Genomic DNA, 27,283 nt, shown 5'->3' with positions numbered 1-27,283 from the left:
GTCTTATTTGTTTTTTAAGTAATTTTTAAGTCAATATTTAAAATTTAATTTGTTTAGACTCAGTATAAATATTTATTTGGACATAGTTATGCTTATGTCAAATAGGACTATTCAATTACATTGATATAATCAGACATTCAGTTATATTAATCCAACTTGTGGATTCAGACAAGCCTTTGAAAAATAAAAGCATTAATTGTGCACAAAGATTTACAGAAAGGAATGATATGAGAACACCACAAGAAGAAATAATTTACTCCCTAAAAGTCTTGAGAAACTGACCATCCTCTGGGACAAAAAACCACAATACAACAACCCAGAAAATACAGCTATTGAAAAATTGCCTGTGAAATGGAATAATGATAAGAATTGCCTATCTTTGGTGCTTCTGTTATTGCATTGAAATAATTGATCCCTGATGCTAAAGACAGCAATACTCATGGGATTCAAATACTCCAGACTTTAATGAAGTCTCTCTCTCTAGCAATGGATTTAAAGTATGCATACTCCCACCGCACAGTGCCTTCAGCAAGAGAGTCAGTGCTTTAATATTAAAGCACTGCAAGTATTCAGACTGAGGAGGTTATAATTCAAAGAGCAAAGCAAGGTCACCCTGCAGTCTCACCATTATGTGAGGTACACTCACTACGATGGTCAGAGGAGAGGGCCAGATCCCCTATTCCCATACTAAAAAAAAATCCAAGGCAACTCTGAGGCTAAAAGACTTAGCCACTGATTTCAAAGGCCATGGCTTGATCTGAGTGCATCCGGAAAAAATGCACTTGGCCAATCAGGTAATTAAACAAACATCTCCCCCCTCAAAAATATCTTTGCTCAGCAGGAATGTTGTTTGCTTATTTGCAAAAGTTCCTTAACTTGTAGCATCTTTTTCATATCCTTCCAGTCTAGGTCAAATCCTGAGAATAAGTTTAATAACTGCTGAAAAAACAATGCAACATTTCTGTGTCAGATGGCTTTAGATTTCTTTGTGCCAGCCATTTGAAAGCTCACACTTTCACTATGATGGAGAGAGCTGCATCCGTAAGTCTCTCCTGTACAGCAAGCCCTGGTTACGGTGCTCTAGAAACTGGGTGTCTTTATTGGTGACACAAATTCAGTATTTTATTGTTTATAGTAGCCTTCAAGTAGCAGCATGACAGTAAAAATAACCTATCGATTTGGAAGGAGTAACCACCTTTGTCTATCAACTCGATCGATGGTCAAGTCCCCTTCCCCTTCCAGCCCTGCTTCCAGGCCTCTGCACAGAATGGCCATAAATCTGCGGTAGGTGTATATGGAGAAACTTCTTAATTTCTAGTACAAGCCAGGCCTCTCCGTTTTATACATTCTGGAGTACTACACTAATAATCATATACAACCCCCACAGTAGTCTTGTTAGCCTGACAGGGATCAGCACTTTTATTAATAACACTTTGTTTAAACTTAACTGCAACTGCTGTTTGATTTATGAAGTCCTTTGCAAGCTTCCGAGTGATTTGCACAAAATCACTATGATCTGCACACAGGAATTGCTTCACCCAGCACTGAATGAGTAGGGTGACACAGTACCTATTGTCCCAGCATCAGCAACCCTACCCAAGAACATCTTTTCACATATGACCTCCTCCAATTAAATAAACAGAGCAATTTAGACAGGCAGAAGGTAATTATTAGGGCTGGAACCTGGCCAACTCACTGAAGAGGGAACACCATTCTTTGCAAAAAGCTTTATGTTGTTTAGCAAAGTTTAACGACTGGAAGCTTTCAAGAGTGCTGCACTGCATTGCACCCATAGTGATGGGACATCCAAGTGTAACAGTGCTCCCTTCATACCACCACTGGCGACAGCTGGGAGGTCTTGGGCAGGACGGCTTGTTTCCAAAAGGTGGTTGAAAATAAATGGCTTTCTACTCCACTTCTTTTTTGCCCTAATCACCTATATCTTAATTGCACCCTATTTGTTTTAACCAAGAATAGGTAAATGAGAAATCAGGACTGTGTGTTGTTTTCATTTGGTGGAATTACCAAATCTTGTTCTTTAAGGAAGGATTTAAACTGCTTTCCCGTATCACTGACTTCTTTGCCATTTATTTTTTTAATGGAAGGCAGAGGAGGAAGAAAGAGGAGGGTGAAATATATCGAGAGATAACTTAGAAATAAGTCTCTTCCTAATTGCTACATGACAATTGTGAGAAGCGCTGCAGTTCTACACGGGTATAGCCTTCATGTCAGTGTAGTGACAGCAGAGGGAGGAAAAAAACCTCAGCTCTTCTGTGTGGAACTGAGTAGTCAAAGACATTTCCTTTTTGTGTAATTAACCCCCCATCTTTTTTCTATAAAAATAGGAAATGTACCATACAGTCATTTCCAATTCAGACTGGTTTCACCGAGCCCACACCACAGCCCCTCGATCCCACACACCCAAAGGACCTCCAACGCGAGAATCGCCCTCACTACTCCCAGAGAGAACAGGATGCAGCAAAAATGAATGAAATATTTGTAATAGCCTTATCCTCTCTGCTCCTTTCAAAGCCCAGTCCTACACTGGCCCTACACTGAGCTTTTTGTTGCTGGCAGGTTTGAAGAAGGACTGAGTATTAGTTCTGCTTATTTGAGTAAGTTACTCTTCAAACTCCTTTTTTAGCCTGCCTAATTGCATTCAATCTTCAACCTACCACAGTTAAAAATCTCTTCTCATTTTCTTTGTTTGGACATGACATCAGGTTTTTGAATGATACTTCCTTGTTCCTAATTATGTTCCTTACCTACACTTCAGCTACTCCTCCTTCTTTTTACATTTTTGGTCTTTCTTAATAGTTGGTGCATGCTGACCCTGCGCTTCCAAAAGTTTGTCTCACCTCAAATGCACTTCTAGGGTTTATTTCTAACTGCCCACATTAGCCAACTTGTAATAAGCTTTCTCTTTTTTATATAGTTCCCTTTTCTGAAGCTGAACACAAAGTGTAAGGCTTTTTTTAGCCTATGCTGGAGAAAAAGGAAATATAAATGGCAGAGAAAAAAATGGAACTGCCGCAAGAATGGCATACACTTCCTGCAGCACCTAGGTTCAGTCTGGTACCAGCTTTCTCTCAGGCCTTTAACTACACAGCTTCAGACAACTATTATTTTTATATTGTGATAATGACTAGAGGCTCCAGGGTGATTCAGACCCTGGCCGTGCCAGCTACCGTGAAAAGCAAACAGATACTGCCCTATCTTCAAGTTTACAGTCTAAACCAACTTGTTCTTAACTGACAAGTAACTGCTACACCTGGCGTTCTTGCTGAAACGTCTATTGGTGAGAACCTTCCTCAAACAGAAGGCAAGTTTACACATTATTTAATAACAGCCTAGTATAAATGAAGAGCTGTCAAGAGAAAGTATGCAATTTTGAGTCTTGAAATTATTTCAGTAAACTTTTTTCAATAGCTTGGACTAATTAGATAGAAACTTCCTGTTCAAACAAGCAGTCTTTCCCCTTCAATCTTCATAGTCTCAAAGAGAATATTATTTAAAATATGGAGGTACTATTAAAATTTGAGATTCCATCCAATTAAACATCGATACAGGAGGAAAATTATCCTTTTAAGAGATTACTAACAGCACACTGGTTTCTGTTGTCCACATGGGATCTTGAAAATTGACTGGCTGCATGGAGCTTGACATTTTATACTACTTCAGTGTAGAAATGGAGCAGAATTACAGAACAATTATTGATAAGTATGCAACTGTGGCACCATAAAAGCCCCATGGGTAAGACCAATCTAAGGAAAAAGAAATGAAAAAACAGCTTTTGCTTTTTTTCTTTTTTTTTCTTGTTTGCACAGTTGGAAATGTATTCCCTGCTGTTTCATATTTCCTATTCTGATTAAAAGTGTTACCTACTGCATTATTCTCTTCAAGGCCTGGGTTTTCTAGGTGAAAGCATCATTAGAAACACAGAGCCAAGGTAAAGAAATGGGGCTGAATTGAAAAACTCTTTAACTATACAAGAAATAAAATGTATTTTCCCAAATGATGCTTTATACATGGCAGAAATTGCTTTCCACATCAAATTCAAGCCACATTCAAATAATATAAGAACTTCAAAGACAAGTAAGACATTTATATTTTTAGCAACAAACAGGTTTGGGTACAATACTGGCTATTAATCCTGGTCAGCACCCAAGGCTATCAGCTGTTCTTCTTGGAAGGCTTCTTAAAATCTTTTTACCCTTCTTTCTCTGCAGAGCCCTCAGGAACTGACAGAAAGACTACAGCATATCTTAAGAGACATCTACATCTTAGCACAATAAAAGAACCAGAGGCCTCACCTTTTTGAGTTAAACCTCTCACGTTCTGATCTAGAAGAATTTTTTTTTTATATATAAAGCATCAGTTCTCTCACTATTATTCTAGTAACTCTGTCTTAGAGGTGAAAGAAGCAGGCTGATTCTCTGATAGCTCGGTTTCTGACCTTTTTCCTAAGTGACTGTGCCATTAGTTTGTTTTAAAATGTAAACAATCTAATTATAGTGATAATGGCAAAGGAAGATAAATACGCTGGATTTGATTAATGCTGATGCTAGAAGTTGTAATAGGAAGTCAGCACTTCTTAAAACTTTCTTCATACCGAGATACCATGAACTCCCATTCATTTTATCCTGTTTACATTAGGCATTCTGGTACAGCAGTGACCCACATAGCCCTTACATTTTTCTTTTAGACTTCCAGCTTGAGAAAAATAGGGCTCAGGTAAAACATATTTTGACTTTTGACATTCCTGCCAATTGCATTCGGAGTCCAGTCGTTGCCTACAGCCACACAACCACCAGTATGTATCTTTTTCTAACATTAAGTTTTTGAAAATCTTATCAAGCTGAAATCTTGGGAATGAGATCCTTCCAAACTGAAGGACTATATTTTTCAGTCCTGTTTTTAAAATATGAACTTTTAAAAGACAAACAGGAAAGTTAAAATAATCCATGAACTTTGCTTCTCTTCAGTGAGTTTCCTAAAGGCTGCTGTGTTTTTTGAACAGTATTTACAGGAATATTTCAATAACCCTTTATCTGCTGAAGTTTCACTGTCTATAAATGGATTTAAATATGGGGCACAGCTTATAATTTTACTGCTTCGTTCAGAGGGGTGTGGGAGCTTGTTATTTAGTTAAATGTCCTTAGAAGGAAAATGGCCAATTTATTTTCATGTTGATGTCTGCATGTTGAAACACTCTGTTCTTAGTTCTGTAACTACAAAAAAACAAAGTAGCATTCCTAAGGTTTAATTGTCACACCAGAGTGCAATTCTCATAACTTTTGCCTATATATACACCATTGCTTTTCTGTGTTTTTTGCCAGTCAAATTCCCAAGAATTCGACTTCTGCAGAAATCAAGCTCCTTTCACCTTGTCAGAACTCAGCAGCTCTGCTCTTTTTCTCATGCTCAAGCTTCTCCAGGAACCTCAAACTAAACATTATCATATTCATCTCCAGTGGAGTCTCAGCCCAGGATTCAGAGCACTTAAACAGCAGTGGGGACAACTGCACTCAGATGCCACAACCACCTTCAGTCAAAAGCAATACAAACTCTCAGCTGGAGGGAGAGGAGGAAGGAGGGCACACTGCTAATGTTTCAGTGTCGGCGTAGCAGCTCTGCAGCTACAACACTTGTTTAGGAATGAGGAAATCTAGAGTTCAGGCTGCTGAGAGCATCTGCACCCATCTCTTCACTGCTTGGCTACCAGATGTCTTTGCCTGAAGGGGGGCTCTTTGCTCCTTTCACTTAAAAAATACCCAGTGCTGTATGAGAAACAATTTTAGATTTATGGGAACAGATAGATAGAAGAAAACCTGACTTTTAGGGCACTGACTTGTGTGGGTGATTGGCGTTCCCTGGTGCAGGAGCAGCTTGTGCTTTTTATCCAATAATTAATACAAAATGTCAAAACCATTTCCAGAGTAAAGTCTGAACTCCTACCTTCCCCCTGTGGCCCCCTTGGCCCAGCCAGGCGGGTGCCTCGTCCTGCCCTCCTGCACACACGCAGTCTCTCTGGGCTGTAAGCCTTAATGCTTTCTTCTGCCACATGCCTCATGTTCATTAAAAAGGCTGAGGAAGGGGAGGAGGGGGCATGGCCCTCAGTAAGCCCCTGATGGGAAGGTGGGAGATGGATTTGATGTCCTCGTCCCCATTTCTCAGGCCGATGAATGCAATGAACCCAAATCCCACACTTCCTGAGGGCTGCAAAAGAAAGGGCATGACGTCCTCACCACATTCCTTGCCCAACTGCATTTCAAAAGACGAGAGCGAGCCTTGCTCCCTTTTCTCCTAAAGAACAACTCTGGGGGCCTGATTGTGCAAGAAGGGCCCAGGCTGTGAAACTACGTTTGATGTGGGTACCACTGTGCATCCAAGAATGGGACTGCTAAAACCCTGAGAAAGGAAGAGTTCAAGATAAAATTTTCTCCTAAGCTTTTCTTGCTATTTTGGGCATCCCTGCTGCGCATTCTGGTTGCTCACGAATCCTTCTCTGATGGGCTTCGTGCTCCCCATGCAATAACTGGAAGCTGAAACTCCTTATTCAAGGCTGTTGATTACACTTGAATTAGTCACTGCTCTGAGCATTACAAGCCTACGTCCTCCTGTTGGTCTAGCCTTACGCCTGGTGGGCTGAGATAGTACTAAAAAAAAAACCCTCCCTGTACCAGCATATGCTGCACTTCTAAATTTAGTAACATAAAATAAAACTCCAGTGTCACGTTCCTGCTGTCAGAGCATAATCTGGGGCCCCTAATTCTTGTCCCAGATGGCAATAGACTTTCATCCAGGTTTGGTTATTTCCTGCTGCTGGAGAGAATCCATTCTTTCACAACCACAGCTGTAAAATACTCTTCTATAAAATAACCCTTCCTTGAATATTTGTTTTTGTTTGTTTTTGTTTTCCCTGAGAAAAGATTTGGGAATAGCAGGGATACAAGCACTCACCTCTTTTAAACTCAGCATCATAATCTTTATGACATGTTTTATCATCAACTATCTTTAAGCTTTAACCAGGATAACAATCCTTGCCTTTGCAAGGGCTCCCACAGTAGTCTTGAGAGAATATGGGGAGAGCTAAGACATAAGAGACTAATATTAGAATTATGGGGAATAAAAACAGAGTGTTTACAGTGTACAAAGGGAAATCTCAGCGGTAAGCCATGAAAATGCTAGATGCAAGTGCTGTATATCAATGAACAGTATCAGCAGAGTGCCTCAAATTACATCTGAAATGTTGTTAATAGGCAAGGTACACCCGACTCTCACTCAGCGACTCCCTCCCTCTCCTGGCTTCCCTGGTAAGTCCAGAAGTCCGCAGATCATCAAGCTCGCAGGGATAACAGCGACGAAGCCTCAAGCCTGCAGTGTGCGTTTTTCTAAATGTTGCCATGGTGATCTCCAGCACGCTGATCCCCAGAGAGCTCAGCTCAAAATTCAGAGGGAACCAAAGCAGGACAAAGAATTGACACCCAAGCAAAAGCAAGAGGAAAATTATGTATAATAAGCATATATACACACTTTCATATGTAAGCTTTTTGAAAATAGATATATATAGAACAGATAGGTCTGCAGGAAAGAAGTGCAAGCTTCATATGCTAAACTCTGAAACAGGGTGGTCTAGTGGATAAGGCCAAGAATTTCTATGCCTGTCTCTTGAGGTTCACTATCTGGCATAGGGTAAATCCTCAGCCTCTGTATTGCAAAATCCTTAATTTGTGCAGTAAGGACATGGGACAAGGGATATCTAGGCAGATGAAAAGATAAAGATGTCTTTAATAGCATAACACTGTAGTGCAATAATATTCACTAGATAAATAGCCAAAATCTGACATTTACTTTTCATAGCATTACTTCTCATAATTCCATGAAAAAAATTAATAGAACAAGTCTTAAATATTTGAGCAATTTAAACTTTCAGCAAGTACTTCATGTAATCTCTTGGTCCTTATGGCAGTCATACTCTCTTAATGCATTCTCGACAACGGGAATTAAATTTGTCCAAACATGAAAGCAACACTCTGCCAAGTGATGTACAATCTCAATATGCTATTGAGAAAACTGTGGTATGGTCCCTTCACTCCTAGCATACAAAAATATAAGCTGGCAGGCACTGTGTGATAGTGGCCATACACACAGAAATAAGCCAGCAAGGAGAGACACTAAAACTCCCGATCTGGGATGTGTCAGATATGCCACAGTCCAGAAATAATACTAAATGAGAGTCAATCAATGTTTTGCCATTAGGCAGCATGTTTCAGTCAGAGCTTATTATCAGACACTGCCAGGCACTTCTGTGCATAAAACAGCTCTGGGATCAGTTAATCCCACATAGCTTTATATTCAGCCATTTGTGTACAGTAGTTTCTTTTCCAAAAATACACAGAATTGTTTTTGTTTCTACCTGGATGTCTTACTACTGTTACAATGACTCTCTTAGGTATCTCCATGTCACCAGCTATTACATCTCCATGTACATACTTAAGCATGTTACGAAAAGTTCCTCCCCTTAAATGAGCTTGTATTTTTTCAGTCAGTTCCACTTCAGTTTTCACCAAATCTTTCTGGCTTGCCACTTTACTAAGCAATGTTAACAGCCTTATTCTGTCCCCCATTCACCAATATGAGGCATGTAGTCTTTTGCTCATGATTGCAGGCACCACTTCACCTGCCACCTTTGGACTAACACCTTATTCTGCACCAGTGCATCGTACTAGGGCACGTCACCACAGAAGGTCACCTGCAGACATGATGTTCAGAAAAGTTTGGTTTCTTCAGTATATTCGCATTCTCATAGTTCCATTAAAAATAAACAAAGAAAGGGTCATGGAGAACAAATTCCTTCAATATCCATTTGCATGATGCACAATAACAGGTTACTTAATACTAGTTTTCTAGTTTTTCTTAATTTTAGTCCCTCTGTTAGTCTTGTTTTGCTACCCAGGCATCGGATGAAATCTCTGTGCTTCCTCAAACAGATTGCTACCTTCCCAGGTTTCACTTCAGCATATTACTTACCAGTAATCGCCGAGTGGAGGAGGGGTTGAAGGAGAAATGTAACTATCCATAGTATTTATTTTTTTATTTTTAGCCCTTTGTCTCCCAAAAGGTGCCGACATCAGCCTTTAGCAGTCTCACTGTATTTCAACTTTTCCCTTTCTGGGACATGCACAGGATAAAGCACAGAAATGGGGTCGTCCTGCGGACCTTGACCGGGTGCTGCCTCCGCGCTCGTCCCTGTGCACGTTCTTTCTGCAGCAACGGCTTCTGCCGTTAGGGACACAGCTCCCGCAAGCAGGACACGCCAGGCCCTGCAGGCGTTCATGGCCATTGCCATTTTGGGAATTACACTCCCCATGCCTCACTAGCGGTCAACACAGCCTCTGGGCTAAGAGGCAACACAAAACCCATTACTCCGAGTAAATCCACTACTTCTTGCTGTTATCTGCAGGCATCATAAGTGCCACTAGCAAGTTGACAAACTATGCTTGATGAGTTGATTTCTCTCTGTTGACCATAGTTTGCTGCCTTTTCCTTAAACAGTGTTCCTTCTGGAACACTTTTTCGTATGCTTTTACTTTTCCTGAGATTTTCCAAGCTGTTGATTCCAGAGTCAGAGTGCTGTAACTTTGGGACATAACCATTCCTGATCCCCTTTAACAGTCTCTGATCTACTTTCTGCATATACCAGTATTTCTGCTCTATTGCAGGTAAAGAACTTGAACTTAGCAAGCTCCCTACAAAATCACTGATTGAGGTAGGCATAATATTATGCCTCTTGTTCTCTCATACCTTGATGCCTTCAGGGAAGAGGTTTTATTTACCACGAATAAAGATGAAGGCTGACAGACAGCCTTCAAATCAAAGCACAAGCCAGAAAATGTCTGATTATTCCCGGAAGCAGCATTTAACAGCTTGACTTAGTCTTTATTTAGATATTATTTTGCATATTTCACCCATAATGAAAGCAAACTTGTCATGAGCAAAATCACTTGGTAATCTAATTTATCAAGACCACTCACACACTGACAGACAAAAATTTTAATAAAATTTGCACTTGTGACATCAATTTGTACTAATTTATGTCTCTTAGATGCTTACACATTTTCCAGGGCTGGTAAATGGAGAGTAGACCCTAGTGCAATTTCAAGCACTTCTAGAAAACACAGTTCTATGATGTAATGTGTATCTGCTATGGGAATATACTTGAAAGGCTCTACTTCCCTTACTATAACAGCATGCACTACACCACCCACTAATGGTGTATGACAATATTTTACAGAGACACTGCAAACCTTTAAAGTATTGGGATGAACTAACTACACAGTGGCTGTCAGATATTTACCTTGAGAAAGAACATTAGATGCATTAGATTAATGCCAAAGACAATGAAGTTCAACTTTGGCAACCAAGTTGGCAGAACAAGACTAGAAGCATTATTGCAGAGATATTTGCATTGAAGTCATGTGTCACAAAACATCAAATGTGCTGCCTCTGTTCTCTGTCCTTTCCTCTCCCCAGTTATTCAGCTGCTGTGGTCACAGGCAGCTGCTTAAAAGTCTCAAGAGGAAGATCACTGCATGCCTCAGTTGGAACACCTCTACTTCCCCACAAGGTCAGCATTTCAATTTTATCTAGTGAATCAGACAGCAGCTTGCCCCTCTCTCCACAGCTTGTCCTGCTGTTCAGTTCCAAGGAAGATCTGGGGTAAATTTTATACTTTGTCTAACATTTGGGTAACTGATATCTAGCTCATCACTACAGAGGAGCTGCGTTGCTTCTAAGTGTCCCTTGCTCTCAGAGGAAGTTCTCTGCTTTGGGCTGGTACTGGTGTGCAAGAGATGGTGTGAACACACTCATGGGGCTGCTCCAGCAGGAACTAATCATCTTTCAGTTCCTGGCCAGATTATTTTCAGCTCTCTGGTCAGACATGAGGTTTGGTTACAGCCATGCTTATGTCACCAATGCAAGTGGCAGAAACAAGCAGCTAGGGGAGATGGGAGGACCAAGCCACCTTGTTCAGTGACAGTGTGGATTGATACCCCACAAAGTGACTGTGTAAACAAGTCCTGGCACAATTCAAGCTATACAACTTCAGCAGGTGTCCTAGAATTGGAGAAAGAAATGACAAGCTGCTGGGTGAGGATGTTATCTCTGCTCATTCTTCTTTTGTGAGAATAAATGTCTGCTTTTGTACAGCACGACTATTTTCAGGGTACCACATTTGCTTACAATAACACACTGGCATATTCAATTTTGCTTAAGTCATGCAAAATAGATGTATTGGGAACATTTTCCTTTCTTCAGTTATTGGTTTCCATCCCCAGTCTACCTCACTTACTTGCTCTTTTCCTCCTGGTCCTATATATACTTCAAAGACATCTTTCCAAATAACAACTTCTCTCAGTGTAGCTTGCTCCCAAAGCTGTAAAAGCTTCACTCACATATACCTCCCTGAGAAGAGTTAATTTTGTGAGGAGCTCCTCTAGGCAACATCAGTAATCATGCAAACAGGTAGAACATTCCCATGTTGCATAGCTCAAGAAGGAACCATATATATCCTGCAAAGCAAACCCAGGACAGCATCACAAATATTTATACACCAGAAAAAATCCATATTCTGCAGCTTGGACCACTATCAACAAATACTATCCAATATATCTTTCAAGCCAAACTGAAGAGTTCACACGTAGATGGCCTGATTTGAGCTTACTCAAGGGTATGAAAATCTGGGAATGCAACGAATCAGCATGTCCCTTGGTTACCGACCACACATACCTTCCCTTCCTAGCACTACCCTGGCTTTTGAAACAGGATCTCCTTGGCTTTGTGACCAAGTGGATCTCTGTACAGTCGTTCTGTCTCTGGACGCTTCTGATGGAATTGAAGCCACTGTGGAGCAAGCCTAGATAGTTTCTCTTGTACACAGCAAGATAGCTCATGCTTTCTAAAGACATTGGCTGTAGGAAATATTAAAGACTTTAGGAATCTGCTCCACCGTTCCTGATACCAACTCTACTGTATGTTTCTGCTTGTTATAATGGAAACATCAGTTTGACCTAATCAGCCAGCTGAGGAACTTGGACTCCTACCATCACTGGACATACTTGTATCACAGACAAGGAACAGTGTTTCCTGCTTTCACTTCACCTATTTCTTCCTCTCAGATGAAGCTCTTGCCCTCTCTGCCTTCAAGGTTAGGCTGCAACTCTCTGCTATGCTTTCAAATGAACAGAAGTGCTGTTGATACAATGGGTCATCTTTAAAGTATTGTGATCCTCCCCCCCCCGCCCCAGACTAGGGTGGAAGAGCCAGGGAAGGGCCAAATGGCAGTGCCATCTGTTGGAGATTTCTTGGATGTGAAACCCAAGCAGAGGATGCTGAAGACAAAACCAGCTTTCTGACCTCAGCAACAGTCTGCTCAACATCCCTCACTTTGTCCTCAGGACTCCTCTGATATGCAGAAAGAGGATCATAGCACGAACCACCTCTGACATGCAGAAAGGAGAAGGTGTCGTAAGAAGAGGTGGCAGAATATGAATCCCCATAACACTGCCCGTAACAGAAACCACGGTTTGTGAAGTCATCACTTTCACAGGGAAAAAAAAAAAAAAAAAAGACTGTAGAAATAAAGTTAAACACAGCTCTGAAAAATAAACAGCCAGAGTCCTCAAAGCTATGCATGCCTTCTGGCCCCTCCGTGCAACCAGCATCATCATTCCTTCTCCAGCTTCAAAAAAAAAAACAAGCTCTAAAGGACCTTTTTTGAAAACATACATCTAGCTTTGAAGAAGACTGTGGCAGGCCCCTTCAGTAGTCTGGAAATTTCCAGGAACGTTTTAAAGAAAATACTAGCTATGTATAAACACTAGAGCTACATTGTTTCGCAAACTCAGAAGTTCCCAGAAACTGATTTAATACAATTCATTTAACTGGTCACAAATTAAACTGATATCATTTTAAGGAAAGCTAACAAAGGTAAACAAGAGTATATTTTGTGTATCCTGGAAGACTTCTGTTTACCAAGTCATTAACTTAGTGACAATAAGAAATTTGATACCTAAAACCGTAATTTTTTTTTACTTCCTGAAACTACTTCATGACACTGTGCTTGATCAAATTAAAAGCTACAGTAACAGGACACTACATTATTGTCTGGATATCTAAAGGAATAGATATTTTTAAATATACTGTCTTTTGTATGTATTGCATTAACTGAATTAAACAAAGGCTGAGACGTGCCTTGAATTTAGCCTTTAATAATTATCAAGTAGACAAGTATTTAATTCTTACTTTTAGCCTTGTTAAGTCCTTTAATTAAATATAACATTAATTGAACTAAAGATTATTAAATGTATTAGTTGAGAAATACCTGTTTAAAAGCATTAAAGTAGGGAGGAAAACAAAACAAGAACACAGAACAGGTTTTATAAACAGATTCATATAAACAGCATTATAAAAGTAACACCTTGAGAGCAAAGAGCATTTTTTTCATGTTTGTTAGCACAAACGTAATAGCAAAGGTTAAGAGCAGTGGAGGTGGCGTATTCCAGACAAATCAACATGTTAATGTAAACCGCTTCCATTTAAGCAAAGCAACACATACAACACATATGAACATCTGTTCATGTAAGACAATTGTTTAAAACGACTTCATCATCATAAAAGAACAGGATGAAGTGCACAAACGGTGCAGAAGTCCTCCTGTACCTAGTACTTAGACTGGCAGGTAGGAACGGTGCTGTAGGTTCTCTGCAGCAAGAGTGCTCCTGCACCAAACCCAGAGAGACTAGCAGTATGAAGGCTTGGGACAGGCTTTTGCAAAACTGTGGTCCTGGTCTGAAAGCCATGGACCGACAGCCCTGTGCAGGAGGCTGCGGTGCGGCGGAAGCCATTACTCCAGCCTGCAGGGCAGAAGCAGGGGCAGCACTGCCCTGCAGCACCTCAAGGAGCTCCCGAAGACCCTGGTTCTGCGGGCTTGGTGAGGTCCTCAAGGGATTAGACCTGAAGTGAATGGGGCCTCCTAAAATTGTTCATTTATTAGTAACTGCACAGTCACTATAGGTACAACATTCGGATACTTCCCTTGCACCAACAAGCAGACAACAGCAGTTGTATCACGAGTAAGAAAAGCAACAGAGCCCTTATCAGCACTTGTTCACACTGGTATCATTTACTCATTAAAAAGAAGGTGGCGTGGGGTGTGGGGGGGTGTCATTTCACTGACTCAGACATCAGCAGTCTCAGGAAAGAGCTTGCTTTGGCCAGGAATCAAAGGTCTGTGAGACACAGCTACTGTAGCATCTGAGAGTGACACTAAAAATGGTATTTAAACTCTAGAACCAATGCTGACAACTGCTTTGCAACAGTTCCCTAAGTCTGTTAATTCCACATTGCATTTCTATTTCTGAACAGGGACATAATTCTCTATTTCAGTTGCCAAGAGACAACAAGAAACCTAGTGCCAATATTGTCACTTCTGTGTCCCCTAAACGGGCATCATAACCTGCTCATTCTATGAAATCCTGCCAGCCACACGACACTTCTTCATTGGTGACTGACATAGCGAGTTAACAGTGTTACAGCCATCCACTCTCCGTTCCCACTGTGGGTTATGAGCAGGAAGAAATCTGTTACAGCGTGGATGACAACAAAACAGATGTATTCACCAACATTTACAGAAGAAAAGGAAATACAGTTTCTGCATGAACCTTAAGTAGAAATTTCTCAGTGAATCTCCTCCCCTCACTCACAAAAATTGAGATAACCAGAAAACTTCAACTATAGTAGCACAAAGAACTGATATGAAACCCTTATTCTACTCCACCCAGCTTTTCCATTCGATTTCACTCGGATTGGGCAAACTGCTTTTTTGCTTTCTCTTCATCTCCACAGGATGCAGCAGGGCTTGCCAAAAATAACCACTTTTTAATTTTCTTTCACAGTTCCCTTGAAGAGGTCTGCACTGTTTTAATGCTGTAGCATCACATATCCTTTTAATTCCAGCCTACGCATTTTAACATTTCAAACACATGGTTATTTATAAATGAAGAGCCACCAGGGCTTTGGTGAGGTAAAGTGGTTTAGTGGGGACGGGACTGGGGGGGAAGGAGGAAGTGTAAGCCACCATTTTCTGTTTTTAATCCTTCATTCCTTCTCTGTTTTGGGCTTTGTTATTAGCAGTAGCACTTATTCCCTTTGAGCAAGGTCAAGGCAGCAAACAAGTCCGCTGAATTTGAAATCTAGACAATGCCAGCTACTAATTCAGCTGTGCATGCCTGCTTTAGGCTGTTCAATGAGTTGAGACCCTTCTTCGTAGCCTAGGCTTTCCTCTGCTTGAAGTGACAAACCCCTCAATCAAAAGCTGTTGGCTGCAGTTTTGTTCATTCCCACCTGCTCCTGCAAGAGTGAGAACAGACTGGAACGAAGTGACGCCGTTCGTTAAGTTTTGTGCTGCATTCAGCGCTGGGCATTGACACACTGAACAGAGCAAACAGGTTACAAAAACGATTTGCAGAGACAAAGCTACGCACTTGAAAACCAGCACCGCTCTAACTAAAACATCACTTGGTAACATGTTGCACTGCATACTGAAGGGGACACAGCAGTTGTTCAAAATCCTCACTCTTCTTTCTGGTCACTGCTGAACAGCATGGCAAAAATTTGTCCTCCAGCCCAATTATATCACTCTGCTGATGGTGCAACAAAAGGAGAAAGAACCACGAAAGAATTAACAAGGTAACCTGCATTTTTAATGAAAGCAGCAGCAGGAGGTAGAAATATTAACTGCCATCACAACAATTTTTCTTCCCACTTCAGGCACCCTCTCTCTCTAAACAGTCTTCATATACGGACTTCCTTGCAGTGCCTGAACTCCAGCTTGGGAACCAACAACATGCAACTTCCAGCCCGAGACTTTTTAGGGGTGCTCATGTTTGTAAAAAGCCCAGATCAATGGCCTTAAGTGTAGATGTGTCAGGTTCAGCTACCACATCCATGGTGTGGTATCAAAATACTTGCATTCAGTTTGAAAAGTGTGCATAGCTCCAAGTGTAATCTAGGGCAAATAAGAACATGCAGAACCTCTGAGAATTAGACTAGTTATTTAGATAACTTAACTAGGTAGCAACTTTGAAAATGCTGATGTTAGCCACTATTTCAACTTCCTGGGCTATAAATGGATATAATTTTTACTTACCTGACAGGTGTGTCATGAGAATTAGCTAATATTGACACTTTGATCTTTAAAGTGCTTTGCCAAGTATTAATTAAGGAAGGATCATTTTGTATTTAAAGTAGCTAATATTTTGAAGTTGAATTCATTTTCATGCCTTTCCTAAAATGGTAAAGAATCTACTGTTTGCTTCTCTATGTATTCCCCAAGAGATTATTTTGGAGAAATTGAGAAATAGAGACAGGCAGATAGATTTATGTTTCAGGAAGGAGGAATGGAAACCTCAGAATAAAAAGTTGTCTTTGTTTTATCATAAGAATTCTCCCCAGAAGCATCTCCTGTGGATCTTGTAGCCAGACCTCTAGACTTAGGTCAAATGTTACCAAGTACAGGGAGAGAGGAAAGAAAACTCACAACTGTCTTATAATTCACCTACTGGTATTTCTTACAAGGCAGGTCTCAAAGACACACGTAAGAAGTTCCTAATGCATTGCAGACATTCAGGTACTCTATCTACCTGTAAAACATGGCCTAATTTCTTCACAGAGGGAAAGGTGCCAACATACGGGCAAAACTCATTACAGTTTCATCTGTAGCTAGTGACATGAAATGCTCAAAGCTGCTGGTCTGTTAAAAAAAAGTCTGTTAAAATGCTCCCGGAGGAGGACGGGGAGCCAAGGCTCATCCGTGGAGCCTTTGGAGCCAGCCTCTCCCAGTTGCTCTGCGCTTGACAGCAGAGCCAGGAATTTGGCCATGGTCCTTGTGGGCCTTCTGTCACAAAGGCCTGAGAGCAGAGGCTCTGGCCTTTAAAAGGCCCAGTGAATATATATATACACCCAGATTAGAAAGAAATGCAAGATCACACTTGATAAAGTATGGGAAAGTAGCAGCAGGAGCCTCCAAACGAGCTGCTCTGCACACCCAAGAGAGATCATTAAGCGGGACATTCCCGTGATTGCTGCTGCTGCTGCTGCTGCGGCTGCTGCTGGTTACAGGCTGGCCTGGGGTCAGAGGCTGCAGGTGGCAGCAAAGAGCGATCACCTCTCCTCCATCCACAGCACCGTCCCCACTGTCGGCCAGGTAACACGGGGAAAGAGAAGACGGGGGCAAGGGAAAGAAAAACAGGCGGCCAACAGGCACCAGAAGGGACGCCAGGAGTACAAGCACGAAGAGAGACGTAAGCGCTGTGTGCGCCCTCCCACAACTCTGTTTAGAGCCTTGGGCTTCACAGTGACGACAGCAAAATTTCTGTGCGAATGTTTTGGGAAGTCCACGTCTCACTCGCATCCAGTGCCGAAGCCACACAGAAGACACCGAACAAACGTTACCCATCATTTTGGTAACTTCAGTGACAGGAATCTGTGCTAGGGATCAAAAGATGGATCCTACAGGTGATTCTGGGCACTCAGTGTGATTAATTTTCACTCAAAGTTTGCTACTTAAAAGAATTTAGGAACATACTGATAAAAATGTATTAATATTTCTGTAATGTTGCAAAGCTAAATTCCAAAAGTACAAAAATACTGAAGTTCCTTATGCAAATCCTTTATGACAGACACTATGATGCGAGACTATTTTTTTCACAGTTCCCCTGCCTCATTTCATGCACAGCATAGACATTACTTAATGAACTAGCAACTCTTCAATATTTATTTTTCTCCTCATTATTCAGTGTGTGGCTCTGTGCCTTATTTACCACACTATCCAAAGGCTGCTAAGAATTATTTATAGTGTTCATGATATAGGAGACAAGCTCTTATAAACAACAATTAATTTTACAATACCCAGCTGAATCCCAAAACTAAGGCTGACAATTTTGGGATGGTCAGTGCTTTTAAGCAAATACTTTATAATCCGAAAAGTCTAAAAAGCACCTCTGCACAGTTTCCACAAATAACCTGTCTGCTGACAAGCAGAGCTGAGCGAGAGCACATGCCATGACATGGTCCTCACCCTTCAAAAGCTGTGTCAGAACCAGGTTATTTATGGTGCTGGTGCACACATTTTACATAATAACCACTGTTGAGAACAGCGAACAAAAACCTTGGTGCTGCGTTAAGAACTTATTCCAGGAATCTCAGACTACAAGATGTACAGCAAGAACCTAACTGTGGTATCTAATTGGGCTGGACGTTCTTTTCCCCTCCCCATGCACTCGACTGCCTTGATGGTACCTGCTCCTAATTCCCTAGGGCACACACTCCCCTTCCTTCTAATCACATTCATTGCCTCAAAATTATTACAATACATCCTCAGCATAACGCAATACGATTATCAGCTTATCATCCCCTCCAGTTCTTTTTACATTTTTCCCAGCCTTTCCCTACTATATAGGGTTTCTGGTTTTTAATTTTTGTGCTCTCTCCCCATCTTCTCTCTCCTCTTCACCAGCTGAGAAAACACAGCAAAGCAACATTTCACTGTATCCAGCATTCCAACTTTTGTTTTCAGCTCTAAGAAAGCTCAGTCTGGAAGTTCATGGAAAAGAATGGGAAAGAGGAGATTTCTGGAAGTTTATTCCACTGTTGAGCTTTAAGGGTAACCACAGCCCAAGTGCCACTACCAGCTATCCTATCAAATCATTATAGTATACGTCAATCCCAACTTTCAGATTTAATTTTCAATTTTGACTAAAAGAAAGTCATTTTATAAATCTCTCTGGATGTGCTATAAGTTAAAAAGGATGATCAGAAGAGGAGATGCTGGATTTCATCGTTTCAGGGCTCTCTTTCTAGCTCTGTCACCAGTTTGTGAGTGACTGCAGGGTAAAATCATTGCTCCTCTTAGCTCCTTTTCTTGCAAGTGCTTTTGTTCCCTCTCTCTGGCTGTCTTTTAAATGTGAACGTCTCTATAGCCATGAGAACTCAAGACACTTCTGTAATACAAAACCACTATGTCTTAGAGAAAAGGTGGATATGAAAAAGTATTTTCTCCTCCTCTTATGCATTTGTTAACTTGGTGTTACTCCAAAATCCCAGCCAACATGAAGCCAACTAGTTTTTGATAAATCATTCAAGTTTAGAAGGATAAATCTCTAATTTTAATGCCTGATAGTTGCAGGAGGCAGATTAGAAAGAAGGTAGACCTCAGTCTACACATCCACAGTTAAAATATCAGAAAAATACCGTCTTCTGGAGGTCATATTCATTTTAATATCAAGGACAAAATGTAGTAATCACACATTGTCAGCAGTATGCTACTTCTGAACTTCCTAAAACACATCTTTATTTACTGAACATTCATGGATTTTGTTTTCACATACATACATATGTGAAATGAATTGTTAATGCACAGTATAGTCTGTAAATCTTCAGCTTATGTACAATGTTGTCAAATCTCAGGACCTTCATTTCAGAAAACCTAGTATCAATAGACACAACTATATATAAAATAGACAGCATTTCATAATGTTCCTGTAGTAGCTCCTGTGTCTGTACTATTGGTTGATTAGTGATTTTAAAAGACAAGTTTACAAAAGCCCAAAGCCTAAAATTAAAACTGCCCCAGCTTGTTAGATATTTAAAATAGGATCAACATCTTATTTGTCATCTAAGTTATGAATTCGATACTTTATGCAGCATTTGGAAAGACTTAGTTGACTGCTTCCAGACTCATCAGGCAGACTCTGGGAAATGGAAGGTGAGATCGTGGGAAAAATGTAGTCAGAAAAAATACTGAAACAAATCTGTGGCAGCTAGAAGTTCATGACTATCACTGCCCTGCAAATTAGAGCCACTCAAAGCCTCCTAGGGTAAAACACAGGGGTATGATTTGCTGAGATATGTGTCTGCTTCACACACAAATACATATGTACATATACACCTACACACATGAACACTTTGTTATGGAGTCCGCATTATTATTACGAAATACAGCTAGGGAAAACAATTACTTTAAGAAAAATAATAGGGTATTCACTGGCAAAGTAATAGTTTCAAAAGGGTCTAGAGAATGAACCAAAGCTCTTATTGTTAGAAAACTATTGACTCCAGGTTTGAAAAAATGACCTCAAGTGAGCAATGATGCACTTAGCCTGGAACTTTCAGACGCTGTATCTCATTCTAAATTGAATTGCCAATCCACAGCGCAATCTTTTTCTACTATAAACTCACATCTTTTGGGCAAGTATACAGAAAAATACTATATACTGCCAGCTTTATTCCAAGTTAGACTAAGTCCTTTTGGAAATAGAAAATATGTCTATGTTACAGGATTTAAGGATCCCCACGGGTACTTATACAGAGGATTGCAGGGTTTTTTTTGTTGTTTTTTTAAGAGCACTTAGTAACAACTTCATATTGCCATTTTTCCTGTTCAGAAGCATGGAAATAATTAGTAGCATGTGTCCCTGCTAATAGCATTCAGGTATGGATAGCCTACAGACTCATATTTAGAAATATTTAAGAGACAATTCACACACTGTGTTCTGATCCAGCATTCCTGTCATGCTGAAAGTACTCTGTTTAGTGGTATTTTAGGTAAATTAGGTCTTCAATTTAGCATAGTCTGTAAAATAATGTCAATGGATTTGCAAACATAAATAATTGAGTTACATGCAATGAAACACTTACATTCACTTTTCCACTAAGTCTTCTTCACTGCAGTCAAGTTATTTTCCAGGACGGTGCTTAATCTTCTTTGTTCTGACTTGCTAAATAAAAGAAGACAGTGATTACAAATATATCCATATACATTAAATTACACTCAATCACCTAAAATTCATGAACTTTAAAATACCGATTTAGGATGGTCTATTATGTTCCATAAATCTATAATTTGGTTATATATAGCCAATTTTATTTCATTTTAAACACAACTTTAGCACACCATAACTTTCAATCCTGAGGCCAAATGGAGCAATTTTCTGAATTTTAATAGTTGCTCAGATAATAAATCAGAGGGACAGTTGCTCACAGATGTACAACTAATTACCAAAGAACTGAGAGCTCAACTGATGTATTACCAGAAAGAATGCTTTGCATTACAGATGGGGTATTGCATGATCTGGCACTCTTCTAGCGAGAGCTTGAACACTCTCCTATCAATGGCAGTACTCAGTACCTCCCACGATCAAACATTTAAGAATGGAAGAGAAACAGTGCCTCTCCCTCTAGGGAAGGATAATATACTATCTGATACCATTCAACATTACTGTATATGCCTAAAGGCGATAACACAAGTGCTAATTTAGATTGTTCAACTTGAATATGAGGATGACAACTGTCCTCGAAAAAATATCCTCATCAACACATGCAGTGACTGCTGAACATCCCAACCTGTTTCTTACACACAGATATTTATCAGTTGCCTTTTAGTAAAGCACGCCATGCCCACTCAATTTGTAGTGACTGCCAATACACACACTAAAAGACCACAAAATGACAGTTCCCAGGGGAGAGCAACTTGAACATGTAGCAAAACCCAACATCTCATCTCCAAAAATTCACATCTGAACCTGACTTTGCCTAACGCCGACTCCACAGGGAGGGAAGACATCAGCATTAGCAGGGTTTTTATTTTCCCCTTGTGTTCCTTGAGGGCTGCCTAGTATTAAAGCATGTTTATTTCGTTAATGTTCAATGGGGCTTAAGTTCTTGTTTGCATTTCCCGTATCTAGTTGCTGTGGTAACACATTCTTTAAGACTATGTACATTCATCTCCTCCTGCAATCTCCTGACAATATAAATTGCTTAGCACCATATAACATACCAGGGAGTCTTATTGGCAAAGGGAGAAAAGGATCTGCAACCCAAGCACATACAGGAAAATGAAATAGAGAAGTAAAAGGAAGTGCCAGGGATGTGAAAGACCATGATATTGTCAACAGCAGTCAAGAAGGAAGGAGGTTGAGGTAGTCAGCAAAAAAAGGCTTCATCCTGCTGAGGAATTCACTTTATACTTCTATACTGTCTCTCTTCTTTAGAATCTTTTTGCAAACTTTAACGAATTTATATTTAGGCATTTCTTGCACAGTTGGTTAATGCTTAAACTTTACAGATGCAACAACTGAAGTGCCTGGAAATCAGTATTTGGCTGAGCCTGGAAAAAAGACTCAAGGCTGTGAGCTTTGGCTGTTGTGGTCAGCCAGTTTTACCCTCAGTGATGAAGTATGTGCCCTGCTAATAACATCACAAACATATTTATTAGGAAAACTGCTTCAACCACAACCCAGGAACTGGCACAGAGTAAGCAGACTGCTTATGTGTCAGTTCTCCAATGAGCATACACACTGGGCACCCGAGCATTTTAGTCTATAGTTGGTAGCAAGCTGTGCCAGAGAATGATGCCACCACACGGTACTTAATTTTCTGCGTTATAACATAGGAAGTCTCTTTCATAAGAGACTTGGGATGCGAGCCAGAAATCTCACTCAGTGTCTCCCTATTTATTCAAACTGAGTCATCAGATTTTCCAGGTTTCTCCGCTCTCAGATGGCACACTGCTTTGGCTAGGTTTAGATGGACACCAGTGGTACCATCTGCCACGAGGCTTCCTTGTTTTGTTTCGTTTTGTTTTTTCCCTTTACCTCCTGCTCATATCACAACAGCTCTTTTTCAGTATCTTAAATCGAGCACACAGTGAAGAACTGTTTTTTTGTCGCACGGGTTTGGCCAGCTAGCCAGTCAAAATGGAGCGCTTGAACAAAAAGTACTAAAATACACATCACTATTATATGTTCCCTGACTGCTGGCAGCTCTTACAGACCAACCTAAAGTCAGAAGTACTAAGATAACATAAGACAGTTGCTCTTTGCAACTCACAGAAACTGTGAGTGCAAACAGAGCAAGTGTGGGACGGAGGGACACTCACAGAAGCTAACCTCAGTCTAACAAGGTTGATCTTCCTGTTTTGTTCCTCTCCACTGAATAGAGAGGTAGGTTGCTGCCGTGAGTCACCTTCTGGAAGGTGACTTTCTATCTCACCTGAATTGCCTTTTTGGAGGAGACTCCCCCTCCCCTTCATAACCCACAGAGAACGGTAGGGAGATTAGCGTCATTAGACTAAATTTAGCTTTTATCCTGCCCCTCCCCCCCACCCCGACCATTCCTAACTGCTCCACCTTTTCATATGACACAATTCTGACCCTTCAAATCAAAGGGTTTCATTAGGACAAAACGGTGAAGAACACCACAGATGATAATGTGGTTAAGATGATTAAAGCAGGTAAATAAGCCAACAAAGCCAGAAGCGCTGCAAACAAACTCCACTCCCTACTGAGAAGTTCACTCTCTCCCATGAGGCAACTGTGCCACCAAATCTAAGGAAGAATATCTTTGATACAGTCACTTCAAAACCATAGCTAACTCTCAGGCTGATCAGGTGTGTTGAAACACAAACTTTTGCGAGTGGACAACTCACTGCCATGGTGCAGCGGTGCGAGGAGGAACTACAGCTTCTGAAACTGGCATGGAACAAAATGCAGCACTTGTCCTATTCAACCTCTGGCTAACACAGCTATAACCAAGAGTAACAGAATATGTGCAGTGCTTTTGGTTTCTAGAGCTAAAACCAGATTATAAAACACATTTCTTCGAGCATTTTTTTCTGTTTGCTTGTTAGAAAGGGCACACAACAGGTCAGGGATAGAAAGTTGTACTATCCGGTTCCCAGAAACAGGCCTTATTCCCTTGAGCCTTCAGTTATACACAACATATTGAGAAAACACTTTGCCTTTAGGCTTTTATATGCTCATAGAACTTTTATTTGGCTGTTTGGCTAGCAAGCATGGTAGACACTTAATAGGATTGAGCATGCAGGATTACATTTTAAATACTTCCTTTTGGGCTAAATTTTGAAAAAGGATCTTCACATTTCAGAGCTAGGAAATCTGTTATAACACCGAGATCACATCCATATGAAAACAGGATATAGAGTTTACTAGTAAAAATTTAGGCTGATATGAAACATCAACTTAAGACCCCAAACATTACAGTGTATTTCCATCTCTAATTAACTTTCTATTAAAGTACTACATGCCAATATCTGGCTAACCCAGCATCTTCCTTCACCTCCAGCTCCCTACTTTAAGATGCTCTTGGTCATTTCCATTCTGCTGTCTCCACCCCTTTGACCTCAGGGACTCCACATCTAGCATATGAACTCCAAAGTTTTACTTCTGACTTCTTCTCTGTCTCTTCCCCATGGCTACCTCAGGTTTAGTACCGCAGTTTTCCTGAAGCTACTCAACATAGTTATGTCTTCAGTTCACTTAAATCTAATACTGCTAAAACTTTTTTTTTTTGCTTTGGTTTCCAGTCAGTCTCACATTCTTTTGTCCTCAATTTTATGCACTGTGAAAAGACCTTGATCTCCCCTGTACAAAAATTTACAGAATATTAAAATAATGGTGGAAGTGTTTAATACTGTTCAATATACCTCAAAAGAACAAATACTTTTTCTCAGCCTTTTCATTTTGCTCTTCCTGGAGTTTGCTGGGGAGCAGGGGGAAAAGTCCAAAAACCCCACATGCTAGAGTTTTCTGTTCTTAAAATTTAAGTTAAAAGTCTAAGACCAACTGAGTTTTACAAATACAATATGAGAACAAAGACCAGCATAACCCAATCCTGAAAAATGAAAATATGTGCTCCATTAGCCTTTCTGAATATCCTTCACATTAGTCTAAATTCTTTACCTCTCTATAGACTTTCCAGAGATATTTCTTGACTACACTATTGAAAGTACCAGCCACAAAGTTTTTCTCTTCTTTCTTGTGCTGTCCCTTCTCACCAGTCTAGAAATCCTATTTGCTCTTTCAACAGTATTTTACCTCAAAGATCAAAATGGAAGAACATTATGCTCTGAACTGCCAAGAGCTTGAGATCCGGTATCTCACAGATTATTCGGGCAAAGACGCAAAATGAGTATCAGCAGGGAGGAGTGGTGAGACACACCCTTCCCAGTGGGACAAACTACATTCCAGCCTCTTCAGATCATTATTTATCAAACCTAACAGTTGATATTGGGCAAAAATGTTCACTGCCTTATCACTCAAGTCAGCCATCCCTAACCAACGAGACGCTGAGCCAGCACTGAAGGCTGATTCATTATCACTCGATATTTGTTAACCCAGTGGCCTGTCCATTTAGCATAAGTATTTAATACAGTCCAAAGCAACAGAGAAGCAACCCCAGTTTCTCAAAAGCTATTTGAGAAACTCTGAAGCCTCATTTCCTCTTCTTCCAACAGCACATTTGACTTGGATAACTTTATAAGGGGAAGGATACCAAAAAATATTATCAATAAATTTTAAGCCTTTACAGGAAAAGCTATTTTAGAAAGACACCCTCACCTATGAGGCATAAAAAAGATGCCCTGATAGTAAGCTGTGTTATATAAAAGATTTTATTGGTATGCATTTTGGAAGGCCAATGTAACTCACTATTGATTTTTAGTTGCAAGTAACACCATTGCCTTAAACTCATACCATAAAAGCCATGCTATACAGTAATTTTAATTCTGTTAGTGCTAAACGAACAGCACCTGCAAGTGCTAAAATAGCAAATATGATAGAAGAGGCAGATTTTCAGCACAACTAATGGTTGTACATTTTTTTGGTCACAGAAACGAAACTTTGCAAATCTGATGGTAGAATGATCTTCAGGTTGTGTTTCAATGCATCTGTAACAAACCTGGTCAGTCTATGTCACAAGCTCAATGCTGTACCTGAGTGAGAGAACATCAGAATCTTTTTACATGTTAGGCAGATCAATACACATTAGAGATAACTATGCTTTTAGTTTTATTTTGGTCTCCAGCTAGAGTCCCAGGGCACTAGTTACTGTGATAAACTCAAAATCATAAACAGTACAGTCTATGCCTATAACTTTTTAATGGCATTTGGCAAATTGCTTCAAAATGAATCCCATGAAAGGGGCTTATATTACAGTACAAGAGGTTTGCACTATCCAGTGTAGGTGTCGAATCATACCTGCAAGTTTCTCTAGACTCAGTATAGTCAAAGGATATCTTCTTGGACTGGTAGGCTCTTCCAGAAGGCAGTGGAAAGTGGTTTTTTTTTCTCTTACTATTGGCTAGAGAGGCATCCCAGATGCTCATGTTAGGTGTCTAATTTGGTAAAGTGAATATCCTGGTTATTTAACAGAAGAACATCTTGTTAATTTTGTGACCTCTAGCTTAAAAAAAAATTCAGAAGTTAGTCAAAAACTAATCGATGCCTTTATCCTGAAATACTCTGTATAAACATACAGAGTCAAGAACCTCCCTTTAGTAGATTATCTGGGTCTTCTGAGTCCTTAAGAAGACCTTACACTCAGATTGTCAACAGTCTTATTAGCCTCCTCTCTAGGCATTTTGCCTTCTCCATTTCTGTCAGAAGATCAGGGTGAACTTTTCTGAAAATTCCTGAAACAGACCCTTTACTTACAACTCAGTTTACTGAGTAATAAAGGCTACCTGGAAGCAGGAAATCAGATCTCTGACTATTAAGTAAACACTTGCCACAGACTTAATATTCTAGCTGAAGGTTAATCATCAAGTAGTTTACAGAACATGGGCTAAATTGAAGACCAAAGGTGAAATCCTACGGTCACTGAAGTAAATGATAGTGTCCATATGGCCAAAATTCCTGTCCAGATTCCCTGTGTGCGTCTGTGTGTGTGCATGCATGTGTGCGCACGTGCTTGTGTGTGCTTTAGAAAGTTCACAAACCTTTTAAGGAAAAAACTACAGATGCAACCAATGTACTCTCATGCAAAAGGTAGGAATCACTCTCATTTCCACTTTCATGAGCCAGTGAGCTTAACTGAGCCTTTCTTAGTTATGTATTTATATACATCTACCCTTGAAGAGGACTCCATGCTTACATTTCCGAATGGACAGGCCTCTATTTTCTAAGCGGCAGAGTGCAAAATAAATTCACTCACCGTGCTCACTGTTACCTTCTTGGCTGACTTTAGGGGCTCTTTTTTCAGCATCTGAGGACCCTGAATTTTGCTCTGACAGCAGATGGGGCCAAGGCTAGCCACTGTGACATGCTGCCATGCAAGAGGCTTATTGATTCGACCTAACATTCCTCCTTGTCAACACAAGATGCTCCTGAAGCCACCAGCGTCGCCTGGAATGGATTTCAGCATG

At 40.4% G+C, this 27,283-nt stretch overlaps 1 protein-coding gene across 3 annotated transcripts in view; it reads right to left on the bottom strand.

Moving 5' to 3' along the window:
• The window catches only part of PLXNB2 (plexin B2), a 260,640-nt gene that overhangs the window by 98,517 nt on the left and 134,840 nt on the right, over positions 1-27,283 (bottom strand). For all 3 annotated transcript variants that reach the window (XM_026080566.1, XM_026080568.1, XM_026080567.1), the window contains exon 3: positions 20,761-20,840. In XM_026080566.1, coding sequence (XP_025936351.1) covers positions 20,761-20,762 — 2 coding nt within the window. In that variant the 5' untranslated portion in view covers positions 20,763-20,840. The remainder of the gene's footprint in view (positions 1-20,760; positions 20,841-27,283) is intronic.

The sequence above is a fragment of the Apteryx rowi genome, unplaced genomic scaffold, assembly GCF_003343035.1.
Source record: "Apteryx rowi isolate R43461 unplaced genomic scaffold, aptRow1 scaffold_526, whole genome shotgun sequence".
Classification (NCBI taxonomy): domain Eukaryota; kingdom Metazoa; phylum Chordata; class Aves; order Apterygiformes; family Apterygidae; genus Apteryx; species Apteryx rowi.
This window is presented reverse-complemented; position numbering and strand designations above follow the sequence as displayed.